The 25,911-nt window shown below is 38.4% G+C and overlaps 1 protein-coding gene across 1 annotated transcript in view; it reads left to right on the forward strand.

The window, feature by feature from the left end:
* Nucleotides 1-24,893, forward strand: part of TMEM200A (transmembrane protein 200A) — a 59,777-nt gene extending 34,884 nt beyond the window's left edge. The window contains exon 2 of the mRNA XM_055811113.1: nt 21,720-24,893. Coding sequence (XP_055667088.1) covers nt 21,736-23,211 — 1,476 coding nt within the window. The 5' untranslated portion in view covers nt 21,720-21,735 and the 3' untranslated portion in view covers nt 23,212-24,893. The remainder of the gene's footprint in view (nt 1-21,719) is intronic.
* Nucleotides 24,894-25,911: the final 1,018 nt, after the last annotated feature.

A 25,911-nucleotide genomic window follows, 5' to 3' on the forward strand; every position in this document is an offset into this window, starting at 1 on the left:
ATGCCTTCCAACTGGTAACACAGGGCTTCTTGCATGTGTTGCCAGGCACAGAGAAGATGCCAGGGTAGGTGCTCCACTGCCACAATTCACCAGAATGGTTTTTACAAATAAAGTTTGGGGAAATGATCAAGATTCTCTGCATTATAGTAAAGTTGGGTAGTTACTACTGCCTTCACTGTTATAACTGGATAATTGTTCTGAAGCCAGATTTTAAATGTCTTTTTATACAGTGATCGTGCTTTTCATCATATTATTACCAACTGATAGTCTGGAATATAAAATGTTGCATATTCACTGTTACTAAGGAATCAGCCCTTTATGGTTAGAAAAAGACTTCAAACCCCTTAGCATTTGCTGAAGACACCAGTATATTCTCCCTTCAGCTTATGTTAGCTGGGTAACAATGTCTTCAGGATCTGGGAAGAACAATCTAATTTTTTAATTTATTTTGTATTTCCTTCACAATTGTCAAACATGATAGTTTTGAATAGTTTGAGAAAATCAATTGGGGTGACAATGAGGAAGACACAGCAGCATGGGAAAAAAATGAATAATCAAAACCTCAAACAACCCAGAAGCAAACAAAGGAAAAAAAGTATGAAAAATACACCTCTTCTTCAACTGTACATTGCAAGATCAGTAACAGGGATTTGCACAAATGTTTTTGTATGGATTAAAGTTACCTATCAGTAAAAAAGTAAACTGCAGGTTCTTCTGAAACAGCTAGCAAGTCAAAAGACAGGACTGAACCTGTAGAAATCGTAAAGCCTATAGTCCATTTAAAAGAACCACCCTGATCCAGCAGCACTTCCTTGTGTGAACTCTTCAGTATCTCTGTATGAATCTTTTACCTAAAAACTTCAGCAGGATTACAGCTCAGGAAAAAACTGGAGGAAGAGGAAGGTGTGAGGAGCTAACCACAGTTTGTACAACTGAGAAACGTCCACCACCTTGCCACACTTGAGTGTTCGATCCTGCATTTGTTTGTCAGAAGTTCAGTTCAATTTCTGTGTTTCCTCACAGCGGTTGATGACAGCAAAAACTACAGACCACCTCTTGCTCCCGTTACTGAATTTCAGAAAGAGGGAAGCCTAGGTTTAGAATCTGGGAAAGCAGGAGAAGGACCAGATAGCGTGATGCTTGAATATTGGCTTTGTATTGCATGAGTGAACAAATAGAGTTTAATACTTAAGATCTGAACTGTAGAATATAGGATTTTTAAATCTGTAATATATGTTGATGTTTCACAAATAATATTTTTAAGTTTATTCCTTGTAATAGACTTAAGCTTAAAAATAGTTTGGTTTGAAACATTTTAGCTACTTTACAAAAAGAAACCCTCAATCACTGATACAGAGTACTTCTTTATTCTTTGATTTCTAATTCATCATATGTATCATATGTGAATATGGTATAGATTGTTAGTGTTAATAGGTACAGTCTTAAAGAAACAAGAATTACTGCATTAAAAGTGAACAGCAACCCCTTGAAATGTTTGACCCTAGGTTATTATTTCTCGATGCATAAGCTTGTTGGCACTACACCTGCTTTTGTGCCTGTTCTTTGTATCGGATACCTCAGGTCCTGATCTCTTGCTCCTTTGGCCTCAATCTACAACTTGTGAAGCATACTGCTTCAACCCATCAATGAACAAAGCATTTTAGCTTAAAAAATGTGAAGCACACTTGTAATGCTGTCAAGGTCAGCTGCAATATTTATATCCATAAACTTTAGCATATATTTAAACATACTAGTGGATCAAACAAGTGCTCTGAGAATGTAAAAAGTGGTGAAACTATTCTGCTTAATACTACTGGGAATTCTGAAGGTACACAACAAATTGCTTCATTAGAGAGAGAAATAGCAGTGGGTTGTTCCAACAGCAGAGATGCAGCTTAACTCAAAAATGTGGTTGTCTTCAACTATCTCAGAATATGTGGCAGGAAACCAAATGAGGATATAATGAGCATAATCCAGGAATAAAATGGAGCTAAAAGTGAGAAGAATATTTCTAGACATTGGGGTAAAGTGATCCCAGTGGGAGGGTGGGAACACATACTTCCCTTTTAAAGTGGGGGCTGTAGATTTGATGAAAGAGATTATAAATGGGTTTTGATTGTAAAATAATGAACCAGACATGTTTTCCAGTCTTGTATTTTTAGCACACTATCTGGTGCTATCTTTGCTGTTGGTAAAGGGACTAAACTATTTGTTTTGTCCCTAGATTTTAGTTTGCCTTTAAGAGCAGCATTGAAAAGAGTATTTAAGAAAAAATAATTGAAGAAACATTTCCACCTAATTGGCAAGTGTTTAAATTTATAGAAGTTATTCTGAATGTGAAAGTGCTCTAGTTGGCATGGGATAAAGCATGGGTTTCTTTTTTGTGTAGAGAAAGAACACAATTAATATTTACTAAGCAGTTGAATATTAAATATGAAATGTGAAGTGATCCCACACAGAAGACTCTGTCTAGGGGCCAGCTTCAATATTTCAGCAAGGCAGACTGTATAGGGCAAAATAAACAAAGCCTTATATAACTTGTTTATTCTGTTAATGAGTTTGTTTTCTGTTTGTGTAAACAATCAATTTTGAATGTGTGGTATATTCAGTAATGCAACAGTTGTGTTAGCATTTGTACAACAGAAATGCACGATTTTGAATTTAGATGTATTTCAGCATTTGCATTACTAAGCATGTTAATAATACTGATGCGAAGTCCCCAGGTTAAATATGCAGCTGACAGAGAGCTTTTGAAGAAACTACTGCTGCTGCCCATATGTCACAGTAATATTTTATAGTACATAATGTTTTCTATGTGCATATATGATACTCTTTTATCCCTTCCCCTGTAATTTTCTACAGGAGAGCTCTTCAGGAGTTCACAGGTGGGCTGTGAACTACAAGGAAGCGGGTTTTCAAAAAGCAAAATTGAAAGACTTTATATTTATAAAGGTCCTTTCAGCAAAAGACTGGTCAATTTTTGATAATAACTTTGCTAACGCCTTCTGAATTGGCAGTTATGTTTTTTTTTAATGCACACAAACACACGTCCTATATTTTGTTATATAAAGCCTGCTGTAATTTAAAGGAGGAATTTCTGAATTTGGGTATCATTTAACATATTTTAAATCTACTTTTTGTGTGCAACTCAAAACCCCAAGCAGACTGGACTGCTGAAATGAAAGTGGAAAATACACAGATTTTTGTCTCAAAAGAATGAGAGACACTACTTTATAAACACATGAGGGAAGTGAACATATGGACTGTGTATTCTTGTTTGAAATGTTTTTTCTCCTTTTCCCATTAAAAAAGAACATTCAACAGTAAAGCCCTACAAATACATGGACCTACAGATGGGAAGATTTGAATTCATCAGTTGAATGCTTGCCTGAAATTCTTAAACCCCAATTCTTTATGAGGTTGGCATATGTGGAAAATAAGGCAGAAATGAGGAAGGAGTGGTTTTCTAGGGAAATAGTTATAACTTAATTACTTGGTGATTAGTAAATAGGAATTTGAAGAGGGTATTGTAGGGTCAGAGAAAAAGAGCCATGGCCCAGGTAGCAGATGAAAACTGGGAAATTCTAATGCTCAAATGCTTAAAGATGAACTTTTCTATAATTGCAGGTTCAGACCCTAAGGGTAAAAGTGTCAAAACCTTCTAAGTAATTTGGGAACTCAATTTCTATTTTGAATGGAGATTCCCAGGTAATTTCTGAAAGAGATTTTAAATCCTTCTGTAAAATCTTGTGTAAGCTTTTTTATGCATTAGTTGTTCCATTAAGAGGAAATAGATATTAAACTTTTTAAAGTCTTTTAAATTGTACTGGTGATAATCTCCTGATGACATTATTTTTATAGCTATACTCTGGACATCCTAAAACATGACTATTGTGATACTGACTGAGAGTAGGTTCTGGTATGTGTGGGGGGGTCTGGTTGTGGTTTTATAGGTAAGAAACATGAATCACGACTTCTTAGCTCAGAACAGCATCTCTTCCTTAACCATTCGATGAGCCAGTAGAATCAACCAGTATTTGTCATTATCGCACGGCTAACATTGGTTCTCAAGAGTTGGCACTGGGTGGATGTAATCTATCTGCATTATTGGTGAAATAAAGATTATTAAAAACTGAGCTGTAATACAACCACATGTGCTGACAAAAGGAAAGGATAGGAATAAAGATGTAGATTAATAAAGATGTTCTGAATAATATATGCCTATTGCAGCCTACACAAATCTAAATCTGTAAATCCCTCCCCAAAACACATGTTGAGTTCCTGTTTGCCCTTCCTTTGTCTTGTTCTTATTGCCCCTGTTCTTTTTAAAGCAATAGGTTTCTGTGACAACTGTTTCAGTAAAGTACAAGAAGCTGATGTGGGGCATATGGTTAATCAGTGCTGAATCAGGGACGCAAATGGTGGACAGCATTCATTGGGAAGGAATAGGAACAGATAAATGTAGCCTGCACTGCAGAAAATCAGAACAGGATTGGATTAATCAGCACAGTGTGTATTAAGAGGAGGCCAGGGCAAGCCCGATTCAATTACATTTTAGCATGTCCCAGCTCTCCAAGCCAGAGTGTCTGTAATTAAATTCAAAAATCAATGTTAATGCTCAGCTGGGTCACACAGCTCAAATCAGAAGATAATCAGGAAGTGCTGGAAAATTGGAGGTTTCATAGAAATATTCTGTTGGCTGTACTGCACTTCATCAATGTTCTTCGGTAATGCTTTTTCAGAACAAGTACTACACGGTGGTGTAATGCAATTAGGACTGTATGACACTCACCAAGGACAGGTGTCACTATGCATATTCATAAGTATAACAACAGTAGGATAGAATAGGGGAGGAGTAGGGTGCTGCATCGTGCCTGGGTTGTGAATTTCCAAGCTAGAAAAAGATGGCACATTGGTATCTCAGCTTTTGGCCATCTCTCAGAGCTCACAGGACTTGAGGCTATTAGTGACACGGGTGTCCCAGCAGTCCTGAACGCAGTTTAGGTGACACCATGGTCCTGCTTTAGGAATTGTGTGATCTGTATCATACCCCAAATGGAAAGAAAATTAGAATCTCCTTACATATCCTAATCCTCTGTGAGCAGGATCGCATGAGGTGTTATTTATGGCACCAATGGATAATGATGTCATTAACACTAGCACTCTTTACTGACATTTCTATAATGATTTTAGTGTAAGTGAGAATATTTCATCAAGAAAGATTCTGCACTTAGACTGGACACAGGTTAGTCTTCTTTGGTAAGATCTATGAACCGGGGAAGCAGTAATTCCTTCCAGGCTAATTTAGGGATTATTTAGGAATCTGTCCCACTGGTCCCAAAGCAGGCTGACTCATCTGAATTTTTCCTGTTTCATAATCTGCCAAGGTTCTGCCCTGGCTCTGTTTAATGTCCGCACACAAGCTTCCTGTAAAATGGGTCATTTTTTTGCTTTTTAGATGTGGAGTTTTCAGGCTAGATTTTTGGATCTACATATGGGTTATGAACTGAAAAGTTAGGAAAAGTGTGCACAGCTAGGCTTCAGTTTGCAGATTTAAGTCAGCTTGAATAAAGCAGGCAATATCAAGTGCCAAGATCCTAATACAATGTCCCTGCTTTCACCATGTCTGGCAGCAATGAGCTGAACGTTGTGCTCCTGTTGTGGCAAAGGCATGTAGTAACAGCCCTTGGGAACCATCAGGTTCAGTATTGTCACTGACTGTCCTAGGTGTATGGAAGGCTTCTGTGTAAATGGCAGAGAAAGGCTTCCACGTTAGCAATAAGCATGTAATAGAGGATTACTATACAAGCATCTCTCCATGGCTTGGAAAATGTGACTTGGAAGTGTATGGAGATGGACTGCTCAAGTGAAAAATCTGAACCCAGCTTTCAGCCAATCTGAAATCCTGGGGATATTCATGGTTGCAATCTGCAGTGCCAGAACTCCTTCAAAGATCCTGAATAAACATTACAACAAATAGAAATTTGCTAGCAAGAAAAACAACAAAAATACCAACATGATCTATCCTATTTTCTGATAGTACAGAAATTGTATTTCTAATTATGTAGTAGGCATCTTATCTTTGGATCTTTCTCGTCTGAATTTAGCTTTTGAGGGCTACAGCAGAGATGTTGTGAGTGCCCAATGTTCTGACCCATTCTTTCACCCACTCAGCAACTCAGCTGTGAAAAATCGCAGAAGGCTTGTGTTAAACCTTTTCTCAAATCCACAGCTATTTGAAAAGCAGAAGCATCAGAGTTGGCTGGAATTCGGAACACTCAGCTGGGATGTGCCTCACTAAGAACTGCACCCTGGGATGCCAAGGCAGCATGAGAAGCCACATGCGTGTACAAGGGCGATGCAGGCACATTTCCAAGGGAGCCAGCTGGCATAAGTGTCTGAGGCTTAGGTGCTTATAACTGCCCAGGGTATTGTGTACTGCTCTGTCCCATGGTGGCTATGCTAGCTGGCTGTACTGAATGAGCATAGAGCAGTCCTTGACATCTGTGAGGACTGTAGCGAGTTTTCTTGTTTCTTGTTGATGTCTTAGTGATGCTCCTAGGATAAGGAATACTGAAGAGTGGGTGAGAAGCCTAAATGAAGCACCTGTGATGTGGTCATTTCAACCTCTGGGCAGGTGATGGTTGAGCCTTTCTGTAGAGGAAAAACAAGTGTGATGTGAAAGGAGAAGGAGGTTCTTGTTCTGTAAAATCTTATCCTCCAGCTGAACCCGGAGGATGTGATCAGCTTCCAAATCTGCCAGCAGCTGCAAGTGTATATGACTAGTTAACTCCCACAGACGCTACACATTTCCTACAAATCATACAGTTCTCATAACCAGCTGCTTCTTTTACCTTCGCTTTTGGTTTCATCTGTCGTGTTTTTTCATTGCTTGTGCAGGTCTCTTTGTTGACCTGGTTTTTCCTTGCCTCCCAGCATGCTCCCATTTGTTATCTTCATTTTTTTTGGCATTTGCATTAGTTAAATTACATTCTATCCCTGACATTCCAGGCTGTTTGCACATAGTCGCACGATCTGGCTCATCTCTCTGCATGCTTCTCTACCTCTTTATTCACTCTGGGTGGTCCTCAGTGTTTGCAGCTCTATCAGCCACTATTTCAAATGTCAAGTTCAGTTCACGTTGTACAGAACTTTTGCCTTCTGATATTTGCTCTGCTAATTCTTGGGCACATTTTTAAAAAAATTAACAATTGTCCTTTTACGTTCTCATGTGCCTGGCTTACTGTGGTATTGCTGCAGTACTTTCATTGACTTGAAAAAGTAGGAATTACCTTATTCAACATTTTAGTCTCATAATGAAGGTGAACTTGTGTGTGTATAGATTAATCCAACTTTCTAACCCATTTACTTTATCCATGGTTTTCTAGGACGTGCCTTTTCTGCAGAACCAAAGCCTTTAAGGCTTCAACACAGAAGTGAATGAGCAAACTTTGTACCCATCTTCAGAACTGATGCATTAAGACAGTATCTTAGAAAACTAGAGGCTGGTAATGCTCCAGGCATGCTTGTGAATAGTCCCAACTGCTCCATAATGTCTGTTGTATTTTAGTGTCTGTTGCCTCTTACTCCATACTTACATGGGTGTTGCTGCTGTCTTCCATTAGGAGGAACAAGCATTGAGCAGTGACTTTTGAACACAACTGAGAAAGAAGAGGAATCATAAATAAACAATTGTTAAAAAGTATTCTGTATATTTTTTATGAATTTTAGTGAATACCTTCAATTATGCATGGATAATTTTAGTTTTGTTTTTGCTTGTTGCTTTAGCTCTCTAAATAAATCTATTTCAAGTAATTTGGTAACACATTGCTAGCCTTTTACTGAAAAAATAATTAACTGGTGACATTGTATTTCACTCTTTCCCCTACACTGCGAACTGAAAAATTTGTGTCGGACTGCTGGCAGCTTCCTGCTGCTCAACCTGTAACTACATTTTCAGCTTACCTCTCTCTCCCCATTTCTTCATCCTGCTTTTCTTACACAGAGCTGGTAATTTTACAGCACTTTCTTAAAACAAAAAAAAGTAACCCACACTGTATCTGTTGGTACTCGGTAGTCTGCTGAGTTTTGCTGACCTACCTCTCTTCGCAGCAATTCATTTAGAAATTGGCTAAAGGTTTAGACATACCAGACTCACTGATACCTGCAAGTGCTCTGTGATCAGCTGAGAAGACCCTAAAGCCGTAAGACATACATGTACATTTTACATTAAGTGGAAAAACTTGACACTGTATTTTCTGTTTTCTTGACTTTTAAGTCCTTATTGAAATAATCTTAGTTGTTCATGCTGTCTATATTTGCATCACAGATCAACCAACAGTTTTCAAGGTGCCTCAAATAACTTTGGTAATGCATTCGTTGTAGTTTAAATGTGCCTTACTTTTAAGTGCTTGATTCTGAACATTATGCTGGCTTCGTGTAAGGCAGGAGGATATTCATTAAAATAAACTGATACTTACCTTTGTAGTCAATAGTGACCATATCCAGACTAAAGAAAAGTAAGTAAAATATTAATAACGTAAGATGATGTAGCAATAGCAATGTAAGTGCAGACCTCAGGGAGCTAAAAAAAAACCAAACTGCAAGTCATTTGTGAATAAATTGCAACCTTTAATATGTTCTAATAAAATTTGTCATCACCTGCTAAAATTAAAATACTTCCTAATAGTGTTGACATCTGTCCTGATCACACAGGTCAGCTGAGATCATGTTTTAAATTACAAAGGGTAACTCAAGTGCGTTAAAACACAGATATGTAGACTTTATGAATGGAGGGATGGAAACTGTGCAACACGCTAGCACGCTATCTGCAATGCATCCATTAATAGGTCTTTAACTAGGGCACCATGCTTTAGCTGGCAGTACTACTTATCATTCCTCATGTATTAGGAATATTCTCATTTTTCTCAGGCCTGGCAACCTACTGTTCCACAGACTCTATTAAGGACTCAATGTAACTGGAACAACTGGGTGGAGCTGGTTTTCTGCAGAATAGCGGGATAGGCATATGCTGATTAATAGATGCAAAATGAAGTAACAGCAATTCTGCCATATTTCAGAGGCCTTGATCCCATATTTGAAATGTAGGGCAACAGGATGGAGTGTAGATGTCTGAGATGAGGGAGGCAGACCTTTTAAGGGTCACGAGAGAAAATTTTGTGCTAGATGTGAAGTCCCCTGAGTGAACAACATCTGGACATTCTGGAAGCAAGCAGAAGCGAGGAGGTAGCAGTTGTTCTGCTCTGTTTAATTTGCTTTACTTGAGTACTACCAAGGAATTGTTTGGTGTTGGCCCCTAATGCTGTTCACAGATCATTCATGATAAAAGAAAAAAGGGATTTACCAAACAAATCATGTATTTCTGTAAGTGAATTCTGCTTCCAAAGCATAAAATACAATTCCATAAATGTGACCCACAGTATTTCAGCATGTCTTCCTCTTAACATCTCACTATTCATAGGTTTCTTAGCTCCCTATGGATTCTTCCCATTTGCAGTATCTTTAGTTTTGGCACAAAGAGAGTGGTTATTGTAATGCAAGTGGTAATGGAGTTGATTAAAAGTACAGAAGAAATGGTTTGTAAGGGATAATTTACATAATGGGAATTATCTTAAGCCTTCATATTGGTAGTTATATCATTTTATACATGTGAAATATTTTTTTTCCTGAAACTGCTGCTTTTATTTGTACTTTGTAACTTGTGTTTACCTGTCAGCAAGCCGAGTACCAGTGTGGATGCTTACAGGTTCTGCTGATGCCCCCATGTGGATGTCTGGCTGGGTCATGCTAGTCTGCAGTTGAAGACATGGTTGACTTTTTGCCGTTAATTTAATAGTAACTTTTTTTCTGTGACATCCATTAATGGGGAAAAAAGTTTGACTGTTTGGGATACCAACAGTATTTTTGAACTATGCTTTCCATTCTTTATGAAATAGTGCTTGACTGACCCTTTTTTGTATCTCGCATTTGAAACTATTGTTGACATATTAGGAGTAGCATCACACTAACCAGTTTACTTATTTTTGTGGGATTCCTGAGACCCAAGAAAATTTTCATTCCATTACTAATGTCCTAATAATAGCTATGATATAATGATGGCCTAATTGGTTTGCCAACATAGAATAATCTAAACCTCATACACTGATTTTTCTGCCCCTGTGGATGGATATAATTATAACTATTTGAGAGTCTACCTGCACCCCTGAGTCACTGAAAGTTAGAGTAGAGGTGCTGGAACTGTCTTTAAATGTGACAGCTTAAATACTGTGGCCTTGCTAGTTACAACAACAGAGACCTTAGGAGGGGCTGATTTGTCTTGCTTCTTGGCAGGGTAAGTTAACTCGCACAGAGGTCTTCAGTGTAAAAGACATCCTGATGCTGACCCATGTTTTTTTAGTGTTCTTTAGATCATAGTTGTCAAAGAAGATTTCAGAAGGCAATGACAGACCAGATGAGCATAACAATAGCATAGAGCCACAGCTTTGCTGAAGCAGCTGTTCCTGTTGGCCATATAAACACTCACTTTGTGACTGGAGTACTCAGGAAACCCACATTCAAATTCTTCTTCCCAAAACCCCTTGCATGGACTTTTATAATGACAAGGAGAAAAGTCTCCTACAGATGGAGGATCCTGGCACCCAGGATGCTGCACTTTCCAGGCAAGTGTCCTGGCCACTAGTTTAAAACTATGCTGTCAGGGTTAATGAACAGGTAGCAGGGTTAAGTCTGTGTCTTTCATGGTTACTTTTTGGTCCTACGTCCTTAAGTTCTGCTAAGCTAGGCACTTAACTTCTTTTTTGTACCTCTGTCATGCACTGGGATTTTCAAATACAGTTACATAGTGTAGATACCCAAGTACTTTTAGAGTTAGGCTCTTGCATGATTTGAGGGTTTGGGAAAAATTGATCCTAGGTCTCTGACAGTAAACAGGGGATGCTATCTCCTTTGAGTGTGCATGTTTTATAGAACAAGAAGTATTTTCTAGGTCAGAAGGAAAGCTTTGCTCAGACATCGTAGTTGGGAGCAAATAGGTTTTAATTCATATCTAATATGTATATTACTTAAGCCTTCTTTGAAATTCTTACTTCATTTTGTTCCTGATATTATTTGATCTTGCAATCATTGGACTTGTGTACAGTGGGAAACTACAGTTGTTAGAACCTGCTAATTAACATGATTAACTGAGTATGTAGTGCAGATAAGGACATTTGTTTGGTCTCTTAACAGCTGGTCACTGCTTACATGAAGTGTGTGTCTAGGCTGGAGATTTTGCCTCTGACTAAATCAGGTAACAGATTGCTAGTTAAGCTAGGTGATGTGAGTATAAATGATAGCCAAAGCACTCCAGCATTGGTTGTGTTTATATATCTCCACATCAAGTGCCTGCCACTGTTTCATGTGAAATTTTGCACCTAAGAACTGAAGAACCAGCAATCCTTGTGCTTGTCAATGAAGACGTTTCCTAACATTTTCAATCTGGTTTCATGTTTGGGTTATATTAGGAGACTGAATTTATCTGGCACACTGAGCCCTGGAGTCCTTAGTCGTGCCTTTCCTTTGAAGCAGATGACAGAGAACATACCTCTTACTCTGCTTTTACACAGTCAGTCTTTCGGAAACATCTAGAGACCTTTATAAAATATGTTTCGTGACTTGTGGCTGATAGCTGATCTGCATTGTGAGAGCTTGCTTCAGAATTCCCATTAGTTCTGTGCACTTTGGATTTCAGTTCTAGGATTGCTGGGCAATAGTATTATCTCACAGTTTTCACTTTCTTCTAAAAGAAGCTCTTTTTTATTCCTTGTAATGTCTAAAAGATAAAAACTAAAATTAAAAAAAAAAGCAAACTAGAACAAATGCTTAAAGATCCACATGTTTCTTTTCATGTCTTAAATTAGATTGTGCTCATAAAGTGATTGTTTTATTGCATGGCATAAAAGATCTAAATAGTCTACTTATTTCCCCTGTAAACATAGATAACCCGGGATCTTTTCTAATTACTGAATATGAACACTTAATAATATGAATGTACAAATGTGTCTAAAATAATTATGAATATTTGGCCAAATAGCCAATATCTGCTTCCATTTGTAGTACTGATTTTCACTACAAAATGGTTTTACACAAACTGAGGTGCTAAAATAGCTTAGAAACAGATTTTGTCACTTTAGTCATAAAGGTCAGTTACCACCTTACTTGATTTAGGTTAAAAAAACCGTAGCTGTTTTTTAGTAGAAAAACTCAGACAAACTGGAGAATGAAAGCAAGTAAAAGCAAAAATAAAGCCTAGTATATCCAGCTTTTATTTTCCTGTGTGCATATTCTAATTTTTCTTCTAAGAAGCAAACAGAAAAAAGTTTATTAGTCAGTCACATTTTAAACACTTTTTCTTCAAATCTTACAAAGCTTCTTCCCATATTTGTTTTCCCAATTTGTTTTTTAGTTCCCTCTTGCCTATTGTTGTTTTGGAACAAGACATGATGTATCTGTATATAAGAAGTGAAAATTTCTCTGCATAAGTAAAGAAGTTATCGGTACAGACTTCTGAAATCAAGTCACAGCTCTCAATTTATAAATAATTTAATACAGTGAATATAGAGATTACAGTAGGCATTCCACAAACAAATACATCCAGTGCCTGAGATGTTTCTTTAGTCTGTCACCTAGGACCTGAGCTAAGGTGGTACAGCCACAGAGAGCAGGACTCTGCTGATGACTGGGAAGCTTTTCTAGACATAAGATACCTGGTGCCAGCGTCTTGTTACGTGAGTTTTACATTGGTAAAATCCATGAACTTCTGTAGCCTCACACCCGATTTACTGCGGTGTGCAGATGTAGTTGAGGGTAGAACAAATTTAAAAGTGAGTGCAACTGGGCCAGACAAACACTTGTAGACCAAATCTAGGCCAAGCCATAGAGCAGCGTCTTGAAAGCAAAACTCAGGTTCCTTCTTTCTCTCTTTGATGTGTGCTCTGTGTTTTTGTGAGTGGCTAACAAGCTCTGTGTAATGCTGCCAATATTGAATGTTGCTGATTTTGCACAGAATTACAATATGTGACCCACTGAAAGGATTAAGCTGAAGAAGAAGTAATAGCAAAGAGGCTAAGCAGCTCAGGCATTCATCTTTGTGCAGTATTGCTGGGTGTTCACCTTACTTTTGACCTTGGCAAAATAGTTGAAATAATTAATGTATATGGCAGATACTGTAAGTGATGAAGGCATTCAAAAGGGATTTTTGTTTGATGTGATTTAAAGAATGAAGTTATGGCATTCCCCAAATTGGGTAACAGGCTTACAATTACATTTTTCAATATTTCTGGGTTTGTAATTTGTAGTTCACATTCCCTAGTTACTGGTTGATTATTTCAAGTTAGTTTAGAGCCAAATAAAATCCGGGTGATTTCTAAAAAGGAATTTCCTATTAGTAACATGTGAAGAAAGGCATTAACAGACTGGAGCAAGCTCAGCATGGGGGCCCCAGGTGGTCCAGGACTGAAGCTCCTGCCCTGCCAACAGGCTGAGCAAGCGAGTGGGGCCGGTTCAGCCCTGGAGAAGGGATGGCTGTGGGAGGACCTAACTACAGCCCCCCAGTACCTACAAGGGGGTGATCAAGAAGATGGACCAGGCTCTTCACAGTGCCACATGATGTTAGGACATGAGACAACTGGTTGGTCTTGCTTGGACTGGTACAGTGCAGATTTGAAACACACTGCTAGATCTAGATGTTTTTAAGTGAATGGGTTGGTGTCGGACTGCAAATTTCCCAACAGATTTGGACATGTCCTTAATACCAAGCTTTTATTTCCACTTATGAGTGCAAAGATATTACTATTTAACATGGTACTATTGTAAAGCAAGTACAGACCATCTGATAGAGCTGTGTGATCTACCAATATCCAGGGAACCTGTTTTTAATCTCTGCAATGGACCTTCTGCAGCCGCTCAGACCCACTGGTGCTTTTGCATTGCCTGACCCATGTGTGGCTTGCCTTTTCCTTTTTATGCTGTGGAACTAACTGCTTGCACAATTTGGCCTGCTTCCATAATCTGACTGGAGGTTAAAAGAACATGATTAGTCCCTAAGCTGATCCCTTTCAGCCTAAAAGAGGCACCACTAAAGGCAATTTGAACACGAAGAGCTTGTTTCCCCTGGAAATTTCAAAGCTTTAATGTTTTAAATAGGCTTGCAATTTCCTATCCTTGGCTTTTCTATCATGACTCTAAAATCCTAGCTGAGGTTATGGAGATTTTTAATACCACATTTCACGTTTTTTGTCAAAGTACATTTTAAATACCCCATAATCATAAATACAAAAGATGTCTTCTGCTTGCTTGCTTTTCTTCTTTAATCTGTTCCATCAGGTCAGATTTTGAGGAACTGATACGAGGAGAGGGGTGCATCATAGGGTAGTCCCATTGGTGTGCTCGTCACTTGGAGGGAGCTGCTAGATCAACATGTAATTTGAGATTATTTTTTCTACTTCTTGTAGAACTACCCTGTGTTTGGCTATTGCTGTATTGTCTCTACCAGAATGATTAATGCCGTTGGGCCTAAAAAGTTGCATATTTTTACCTTTGGAATAGAACAGTTTGTACCAGTGACAACCTCAATGCATAGATAACATTGATATGTACATATTGTACATTAGGAGAAAATTTAGATGTTTAATGCTTAATTAATGCTTACTATTGATTTGTTTACTCAGTTATGTTAGCAGCTCTCTTATTACTTTAGTATTTGCATTCTTGATTATGAGAAATATTTTATGACTAAACAGTCTGTCTGATACCTCCTTCATTTCTAGGACCTGAGGTTTATCAAAATTCAAAGAAACTTGCCTTGATGTAAAATTTGTCCTTGTGTTAGAATTTCAAAGTGAGTCACTTAAATGATAAAGAATCAAATACTAATGGGAAATAAATTTCCTTACCAGCTGAAATAGTAAGATCAGAAATGTTACGGTAATATAAATAAGGTTCTGTCACACCATACTTACTGCAGTGATGTTTAATTCTTTCTGAAACACAAGAGCTGTATTTTCAAAAGTTTAGCATAACATTAAACTACAGGGATATAGCATGTATAGTTCTGATAATTTTACATCATTCAATTTCAATAATTTTTCAAGCAGTAAATGAGAAAAAATATTTATGCAAATAACAAAGATAAGTGGTAAGGGACACTGAAATATATCTAGAATAAAACAAATAATATTAAAGAAATACAATTCTAGCATTCTTTAGTTTGCTTCCCATCTATGCTGCTAGTATACATTTAAAATTAAGTGTAAGATCTCAGTGTAATTCAAATAACTATGTATGTATTCAAAAGACTAAGTTGTAGGTAGAAGTAATAACTTTTATATTACCAAAATAGTTGAAAAAATTAGATAAGCTTTCAGGCATGTAAAATAAAAGCCCCAAATATTAAAGCTTGCTACAAGTTGAGAACAATTGCTTAATAGTTAGACCAGCTCTGGAAAGAAGTTAGTTGGCAGCAGTACAGTTAAGGTGATGCTAGTCATTAGGGAGGAAAGAGGGGTATTAAGGCGGGTGGCCTCTTAGGTAAAAGAGAGAAGTAAACAGTTTATAGTTTGTGGAACCTGGAGAAGTTATCTGGTGCAACTAGAACATGCTATGAAGGCAATTCCTTCCATTGAATCTGTGCTCTTGCATACACGTATTTCAGATTTTCCTAGGCTGCCTAGCATTAGAGCCATTGTCTAAATAGCAGCTCTTGCCGTAATTGCTGTTAAAACAGGAATGTGCAGTCTGCGATAGGTTCTTGCAGTTGATACATCTCTTATATCTGGGATAATCAATCACTGAGTCAACTGGGCTCAAATTCCATGAAATCCTATCCCACCCATTTTGTCATTTGCTTGGCTTCCAAAGGATAACTGGGTATTACTTGTGTGCACAGACAGTTGCTAGCATCAGAAAGGCTCTGAGTCACTCCTCTTATCTGCCACACCTCCCTGTAGATGTGTCCAGGCTGTTTAAGTTGCTCTGTGCTCTGCAGCTACTCTAGTGAGTCCCCAGGTCACCTGCCTCCTGCATCCCTGCCTTTCTCTATGCTGGCAAAGTCCGAGATGGGTTATGCTTGCTGCATAAATGCACTGTGTTTCTGTCTGATCATCAGTGATAACCTGATGTCCTGTTAGAAAAGAGGGATCTTCATCCACCTGTGCTAAATTAGTTTGTCTGTGAATAATTTATGGTTTTTATATGATAATTTGGCTTACCTTTGTATCACTTAGTGAATCTACTGTTTCTTTGTTTATTTGTTTGCCCCCCTGACTTGATTAGGAAAATACTTCATTCTTTGCTTGGCAAATGCAAGTCTAGTGGTTTCTCACAACAAACTGTTCTGTGAAAGCTGTTTTTACCAAAGTTTCCTTTATGACAGCCTTCCCTTGAGCATCTGTGCAACCTTTCCCCATATGGAAAGGTGATAAAGGAGAATCCCTTCCAGCCTCTCTGGCAGCCTTGGCTGGGGTAGCCAGTTTAATGTAAGGAAAAAGCAGATGCCACTCCACATCACAGAGTGATGTTTCTTCTATCATTATGCATTTCGCATCATGTCTGCAAACGTTTTCTGCATGAATTTATTCTTCTGGTTCTAGTATTCTGTTCTTAGATGGGCTACAGCCCTTCGTCCCCATTTCTCTGTCCTTGTCACATGGCTTTTTGAAGGCCCTTCTGAGGCTACATCACTTGAGATAACTACCAGTAGTATCTGCTGAGGGGTATCTTCGTGCTAAGGAGGCACATAACCTGTTACTCCATTGGCTGTTGTTTCTTTCTTTTAAAGGCATCTCCTAGAGAGCACACCAGATGCAAAGAACCGGGCTTAGCCCACAGCCTGGATGAAAGGTGAAGTACATCTTGCTAATGGCCATTGAAGAGGTTAGAACTGGAGTGTCAGGAGCCTGAATCGTCATCCTCTGTATGAGCAATGCAGAGAGAGAGCAAGAGCAAGAGTGAGCAGGAGCTGCTCTACAGGATCTCTAACAAGACAGGCTTTTCTTGGGTGATTGTTGAGTGGCTGACAAGGGTGGTGGCAGGGCCGCTCTGTAACAACAGCACAATGCAAGGTGAAGCTAAATGTAGAGGTAACTCTGGGCCACTGCTTCTTTCAAGACTAAAACCCTAACCTGTCCAGGCCTTTGGACCTGATGTTCTCGGTGAAGGTGAAACAAACAGAACATTACAAGGTTAGAGAGTCACTCAACATTTGCTCTTTAAAAAGGAGCTTGGCAGCTGTGGTGCTTTTGTACCAGCAAGACAGTTGTGTTCTATAAAATGAATTATAGACCTGTTCCTTTCTTTTTATTCTGTATTCCACATCCATTTTACTATTATTCTATTTGTTCTAGAACCGGGTTGTGTCATTCACAGTGCCACCAAAGGGATGCTGTCTGAGTTCTTTGCGTAATCTGCATTTAACCCTGAGTCAAAGTCTTCTATGTCTTTGCTTGTTCAGAAGTTTGAATTCAGACTTCAGGCTAAAACTAAATGTAATCACTGTACTAAGTTAAATAAGAGAAGCAGCATTTGTCACTGCCACTCATTATGGCTTTTATGTGTACTAAACAGATATGCAGAATAAATCAAATGTATCTACAGTGTCATTTCATTCTAATTATAATATTTTCTAAAAAAAAGTTTCAATCTTAATATGCACTTCGTTCTAATTGGTTTCTGAAAAGCTGTCAGTATGAAGTGAAATCATTTTATACCAGTATGTCTGTTAATACCATTGATTTTATTAAATGTGGAAGAGATAAAAATTCAGCCATTAAGTAGCTTATAAGCCTTACCAACACTGTGGTTCATTACAAATTATTATTTACCAACCTGGTTGTGATTTTTTCCATGAAAGAAGATTTAATAATATTGATGTGAACTCAAGAAATAGGAATGAGACTTTTTATATGTATAAAATATAGTTGTATCTTGTTGCAGCGAGACTTTCTGTCCCCACACCCAAGTTCTGATGCAGGTAAAGTGAACAGAGAACAAAGTGTTCCCCTGAAATGGTAGGAGGACGCTTGAGAGATCTTGCTTTCTCTCTCACTTTCACTTTAAAAGATCTCAATTTCTGTCTGTCCTCCAAGTTACCAGAGACCAGTTAAAAAAGAAATTGACATGTGGTTTTCCTGCAAATTTTGCAAAATCTGCAAATGGAAACTTTCTGTAGAAAGACACCCCGCAGATGTAATTTTTAAGAACGTTTTTATTGGCTCTGCTATTCAGAGTTAGAGAGGAGGTTTTGCTAGGAATATGTTTAAAATATTTTGCAAGCAGATGTGAGTTTACTCCATTCACCATTTGGTGCAATCCAGGTAGCTGTGGTAAGCGCAGTAAGAAATCCTGCCAACAGAGTGTGGATTTAGCACTAACCTGCCATGCCTGTGAGTTTCTTGGAGCCTTGAGAATGGACAGAGTGGGTTGATGTGTGCCTGTAAAATACCACATGAATATGGAAACTCCTTGCCCTGCCCCCAAAGGTCTGGAATCTGGAAGAGAATAATGGAACAAACTAGATTATAGCTAAATGATTGTTCATTTCAGTAAAGACATGCCATAATTCTCTTAATTTATTTCATAGAGAAAACTAATTGCATTTAATTGAGTCATGATAAAATACAACAGCTTTTGTAATGGATAAGTCCTATTTATTTCTGTTTAGAGATTCAAAACCTTGTTTTACAGAATAATGTTCTTTTGTTTTGGCAGAAACCCTTAATCACATAGGCATATGAGAAAGTTTTAATTTTTAAAGACTATCAATGTCAAATAACTTTGGGGGGTTTTAAAATTGTTACATTTAAAATAAAAAGGGGCTTTTCATGAAGCCACTGGCATTGAACTATTGATATCCAGTCACAAGTGGTATTGGGGGCCAGTTCTGTTTAATATCAGTATCAACGATCTGGATGAGGGGACCAAGTGCACCCTCAGTAAGTTTGCAGATGACACCAAGTTGCAGGGGAGTGTTGATCTACTGAAGGGCAGGAAGGCTCTGCAGAGGGAGCTGGACAAGCTGGACCGATGGGCCAAGGCCAGTTGTATGAGGTTCAACAAGGAGGAGTGCCGGGTCCTGCACTTGGGTCACAACAACCCCACGCAGTGCTATAGGCGTGGGGAAGAGTGGCTGGAAAGCTGCCTGGTGGAAAAGGACCTGGTGGTGCTGGTTGACAGCCGGCTGAATATGAGCCAGCAGTGTGCCCAGGTGGCCAAGAAGGCCAACAGCATCGTGGACTGTATCAGAAATAGTGTCACCAGCAGGACAAGGGCAGTGATTACCCCTGCTGTACTCGGCACTGATGAAGCCGCACCTCAAACACTGTGTTCAGTTTTGGGCCCCTCATTACAAGGCACACATTGAGGTTCAGCAGCGTGGTCCAAAGAAGGACAACAAAACTGGTGAAGGATCTAGAGCACAAGTCTTATGAGGAGTGTCTGAGGGGATTGGGGCTGTTCAGCCCAGAGAAAAGGAGTCTCACAGGAGACCTTACTGATCTCTATCTGAAAAGTACATCTACGACCTGGAAGGAGGTTGTAGCGAGGTGGGTGTTGGTCTCTTTGCCCAAGCAACGAGTGATAGGATGAGAGGGAATTTGTGCCAGGGGAGGTTTGGGTTGAGTATTAGGAAAAGTTTCTTCACTGAAGTGGTGGTCAAGCATTGGAACAGGCTGCCCAGGGATGTGGTAGAATCACCATCCCTGGAAATGTTTAAAAAGCATGTAGATGTGGCACTTAGGGACATGGTTTAGTGGTGGACTTGGCAGTCTTGGATTAATGGTTTGGTTGTACTTGGTGATCTTAAAGGTCTTTTCCAACCTAAATGATTCTATGATTATATGGAAATTGCCCAGATAGCATAAAAAAGGAAGTGAATTGCAAAGGATGAGAATTTCCAGAGATATTTGGAATGTGAAATGTAATACTATATGTGAAATTTCTGAGATTTTTTTGAATAATGCTATGGGCTTACTTCTCTTTCAGAAATTGTGTACTTAGCACCCTAGGCCTTTTTTCAGTTCTTTCCTTTGCAAAAGAAAAGGTTTCTCACAGAGAGAGAGGAAGCCCTGTGTCCTTTAGTAGTGATGGTGCAGGGAGGGAGTTCAGTTTGTTGCTCTGTCTGTTACCTGAATTGCTGCTGAACAGATAATAGTGAACACTGGCTGCATACTTTTTCTGGATTAGTCCTTCCACTTAGACAGCTATCTCAAATTCCCTATTAATTTCATAATCATGTTCATAATTGGTGGGTTGGACTGATTTCTGTTTATAGACATGCTTATGTGACGCCTGCTTGCAGTGTTGGAGATCTGTGATAGTGTCCAAATGTAGCCTGTTTGTTTCTCATACCATGAGAGATATAATATTTTTTTTCCCCATGGGTGCACTGCTAAGATTTTTTTAAAAACAGAAATATTTTAAGAGATCTGTGATGAAAATTACCGCCTGTAAATCACAAGCAGTCACTGGTTTGCTTTGCCTCTGCTTTTTAGCCTCTCACATTATTCACCCAGCCCAACTTTAGCTTTGCGTGTTAAATCATCCCCAGCTTTGACATGTAGCCTTCTCCTCTGCAACAGACCATCAGCCTTTCTTTATTTCTGAGCCTAGTAAAGCCACCAAAGAGATCACAACTTTTTCATACCTGGCTTATAGCATCTTAATTTTAATCTATAATGTTATCTAGTATTAATTCTAAAACTCATTAATTAAACTCAGAAAGTATTTCTGAGTCTGATTATAAGAAGCCTTGTAAAAGAAAATAGAATTATCCTGAACTGGCTTGTTTCATTTGTTACTCTTACTTACACAAAACTGTCAAATATGGCTTTCTTTTTTTAAACCCATGCCTGTTAATGTTTCTCATGTAATAGACAGCCAGGTATGAAAAATGAAAAAAAAATCCTCATAAGTGATGAAGCTTTGAATTGATGAACTTTAAATTTATGAAGATTTCTGATCTGGTAAACTAAAGTGAGCTATTTGATTTGTAGTCCACAAGGAGCCAAGAAGAGGAGAAAAAAGATCTAGCTTTGCATAAAAGAGAGTCAGTTTTATTGGGAAAGGCAGAAATGTTTCTGTAGTAGAGACTTGGGTGATCTGAATAGGTTTAATAAAACGCACTTAAAATTATGGAATAAATATGTATTAATATGTGCTGAAGTCTGTAAGAAAGGATTCTTAAAGGGGATATGTAGAATGAGCTGTATTCATAGTCACTGTGTGTCATAGAAATTTTTAAAAGAACTATTTGATAAAGTGCTAAAATTATCTAAAACACCTACAAGGTAATAATATATTATTGACTTTGCTGCAGCCCAGTCCAGAGATAAATCATCTGTTAAGACTTCTGAATATTTTAACCTTTAATCCTGATATATCGCTACTAAGAGCACTAGCTTTCTGCTACTGTCTGTATCGCTGATTGAAGATCTATTGCCTGTATTTACAGCAATGAAAGACTTCTGGAAATTTTTTTTTAAGATGTCATGTGAATCTGAAAACTGCTACTATTTCATAACTGTGTTAAAATATAGTAGCTTTTTAAAAGTCATGAATATTTTGATTATCAAGATATATCTACAGATTAACAAAGTGCTGTTTATATTTGCAGACACAGCCTTTGCTTGCCTCAATATTTCTTTTTTTTTTTTTTTTTTTTCTCTCAGGGCACAATACAGAACTATGATAGCAACCGGAGGAGTCATAACAGGACTGGCTGCCTTAAAAAGGCAAGACTCTGCCAGATCTCAGCAACATGTAAATCTTGCCACAGCACCAGCTTCTGAGGAGAAGAAACCAGTTAGACGCCGGCCCAGGGCAGATGTAGTAATTGTTAGGGGCAAAATCCGTCTATATTCTCCATCGGGATTCTTCCTTGTTTTGGGAGTGCTAATAGCATTCTTTGGGATTGCAATGGCCATTCTTGGATATTGGCCCCAAAAGGAACAGCTTTTAGGAGCTGAAGATAATCTATCTGTAAATGAAACCCAGGTCCTGAGAAGCCAAGGAAGCATTTTACTTCGTTTCTTTGAACAACATGTGCACTCGGATAAGATGAAAATGCTGGGCCCTTTTACTATGGGCATTGGAATCTTCATTTTTATTTGTGCAAATGCCGTTCTGCATGAAAACCGTGATAAGGAAACAAAAATCATACACATGAGAGACATATATTCCACTGTAATAGACATCCACACCCTGAGGATCAAGGAACAAAAGCAGCTGAGTGGTGCCTACACTGGCTTGTTGGGGGAAGGAGAACTCCGGCACAGTGGGAGCTCGTGTGCATCACGGCTGGCTGCGAACACAGTTGCAACATTCTCTGGCTTCAAGGGTAATTTTAGAATGGATAGTTCTGCTGAAGAGGATGAGATTACCCTAAACGAAGACAGGACCACTGGTAGCCTCCTGCCACCTCTGCTGACTGAGCAATCTGGCTCAGTTTTTGGAATTTACCCTCCCTCCAGCAAGGCTTCAGATGACAAGAACCCTGGCTCTATAAAGTGTGAAACAAAATCCATTGTATCATCTTCTATTAGTGCTTTCACACTGCCAGTAATTAAACTGAATAACTGTGTTATTGATGAGCCCAGTATAGACAACATAACTGAGGACTCGGAGATCACTCGGAGTCGGTCTAGAAATCTGTCGATGGATTCTCTGGCCATTCCATTAACTGATACCAATGAATCCTGCAGACCAGCTGCTGCCATGCTGCCACGACACAATTCATTTGTGGACACTCCATCTGATCAGTTCAAATCTTCTATGACTCTTGGGCCAAGCACAGGAAAGCTTTTATCCCCTGGCGCTGCCAGGAAACAGTTCGGGTCCAACACATCTCTGCATCTTCTGTCTTCACATTCGAAGTCCCTGGACTTGGACAGGGGTCCATCTACACTCACTGTCCAAGCTGAACAAAGGAAACACCCCAGCTGGCCCAGACTGGATCGGAGCAACAGTAAAGGATATATGAAACTAGAAAACAAAGAGGACCCAATGGATAGGTTACTTGTGCCACAAGCAGCAGTCAAGAAAGACTTTACTAATAAGGAAAAGCTTCTTATGATATCAAGATCTCATAATAATTTGAGTTTTGAACATGACGAGTTTTTGAGTAACAACCTGAAGCGAGGAACTTCTGAAACAAGGTTTTAATATTTAAATTGCAATTTAGAAGATGTCATACAGTATTTTTAAAAAATACTCAAACATTTTGACAAGTGTTTCCTTTTCAGTGAGACTAGTACAAGCCTGTTTTTACCAGATGCTTAATAGCCCATTAAAATTGGCTTGTGTGAACAGAGATCTTCATCTTTGTAATGCCAAGAGTTTTTTGTCTTAGTAACATACAGCTGCAATACTGTACATTATCATTGCTCAGAGAGTTTTGGTATGACTGATTCCAATTTTTCCCAAATCATTATTACTTTTGTTCTATATAAGCATGTTACTTTTATCAGTTTGCACTGGAAAAAAAGCTCCATTTACCTATAAGTTCTGTTTATTTAATGACTGCAAGAGTCTGAAAACGGTGCTTGTGGTCTAGAATGGGAATTAAGCAGGAGCACATACTGGAATTGTCAAATCCAGGCCTTTATCCTAGGTATTATTTTTCACATACAGTACATCTCGGTAACTAGAGTCTTGCCATTGTCATTGTGAGAAACTTGTTTACATATTGGGGTGGGTGGGTAGAAAAGAGTGGGTATAATTAAAACAATTTTTGTGATTTCATTGTAATTGGTCGAGTTGAATACCAGTGTTGTGAATTATTAACTATGCTTTGTACAATAATCTTTCTACGTCCATTGTAATTTAATCCTGTAATTCTGGGAAAACATATACAAAGCAAGAAATCTGAAATTCTTCTGAGATTAGTTCTCTAAACCACTTTGATTGGCAGCAGTTTTACAATCAAGATATACAGATTCAATTAAAATCATAGGAACATGATGAATGCCAACAGGATTTTAGAAACATGGTGTATAATCAGATGTTGTTGTGACATGCATCTGAAGAGAATAATGGAAAATTAATATATTGCCTCTCATTACAATAGCGAGAAGCTAAATAACTAGATCTCCGTGTTCAAAATACTGATACAAAGCATACAATTCAATATGTATACTAACATAGCATGAAAGCCCCTTGCCTAAATTTGGATTTATATATTTCACATAATTATTGGTGTGGTGGTTCAGTGGAGGCTTAGCTGTGGCAATTTGCGTTACAAGGTTTTGCAAAAGGAAGTGACATTTAAAACAATGTTTTTCTCAGCAAAGCAAGCTTCACATTTGACAGTTGAGGGCTATTGCTGAAGAAAGTGAGAATTTGAATGTGCGTACAGGTTTTTCATGTATTTCATTAAGGTATTTAGGCTGTGATCCTGCCATGACAGCCATGCTAGAGAATGTCACTTCAAGCCGCAAGGCTCACCTAACAGGATGTTGGTCTTAATTGGTCATTTTTTATATATTCACTTAACCTAAATACTCAGGAATTATTTTTAATGGCTTTTCCCCGAAAGAATCAAACCTGTTAAAATGTCGTTGTTCTTTGATTACTTTGATGCTGAATGATCAAAGATAAAAATACCCTCTTTTTTTTTTTTAATATTCAGCTTCATATTTCAACTGAGTGATGTTTATGTATCAGGAGCATTACTTGCTCAGTGAGCTGAGGCATAGTGCTAACTGTTAGAACCTCAAGCCTATATATTGTAACAGAGTTGGCTAAATATTTTGCTATGAAGCTTTTAATAACTTTCCGGTTTGTGTTCTTAAGACATTTGCTATTTTTTGAAAAAATAAAACAAATAAAATGTCTATCTACATATATCCGTTGTAAGACATATTTTTCCTCTATGATCACAAATCTTCCTTATCAAAGTATAATTAGGTATCATAACATTGTATATAGCATTATGCTTGATGTATTAGCCTGCCACTAGATATTTGGCTATGACTAATTGATTTCAGTGACATCCCTACAAATGTAAAGGATGAATATGGTTTTTTCCCCATGTAATGTGAAATGTATTCAAAGTGATTTTGATATAAGGAATTTTTGTATAAAAAGAACATCCTGTTCTTTTCAGTTTAGTAGTAAGTATTCTTATAAAAATGGAAAACACTGTTAAAGACACAAATGATTTAAGCTTTTATTTCCTTAATAGCAACACTAAATCATAGCTTAAAAGACTGGGTTTTGGGTACCATTGTACGTGGGAATAGCGGTCCTTGTGTAAGTGCACATTTTCTATGTCTCAGGTAAGCATCTGAATCACAACCTATGGATTAGACTGATGGTCTGTCCCTGCCTCCTGGGCAAAGCTGTTTCACTCTGCTCATTTATGGGGCATCTTTCATCAAAAAATAAAGAGCATGACTGCAGTGATAGAGCAGAAATGCTGGATTACATTGTTTGTTCCAGGATTGCTTCTATATTTTACATGAAATGGTCACTGGATAAAATCCTCGAAACAGGGACTGGATTCTTGCCAGGTTAATATTTTAACCACTCCTCTGGGGAGCCCAGTTTACTCTCCCTGTGGGCCAATGAACCCAACCCTTCCACACAGAGCAGCACAGAACTCAGCAGGAGGGACTGGCAAGTGCTCCAGCTGCTCAACTGCACATGGCTTAATGGATGGGAAGGGATGGGTTTCCTCAGCAGCAAAAGGACTTTGGCATGGTGTTACCCATCCTTGATGGATGCTCTTAAGGCATGTAAAAGGACAGAAAAGACGGCACCACCAAGTCTGGTTTTGAAAGAAAAAGAAATTTTATTTTAAAACTGAGCAGATGTTTTAGGGCTCCCAAATCTGGAGGTAGACATCTACATCTGTCCCACTTC

Source organism: Falco peregrinus, chromosome 7 (genome assembly GCF_023634155.1).
Source record: "Falco peregrinus isolate bFalPer1 chromosome 7, bFalPer1.pri, whole genome shotgun sequence".
NCBI classification, from domain to species: domain Eukaryota; kingdom Metazoa; phylum Chordata; class Aves; order Falconiformes; family Falconidae; genus Falco; species Falco peregrinus.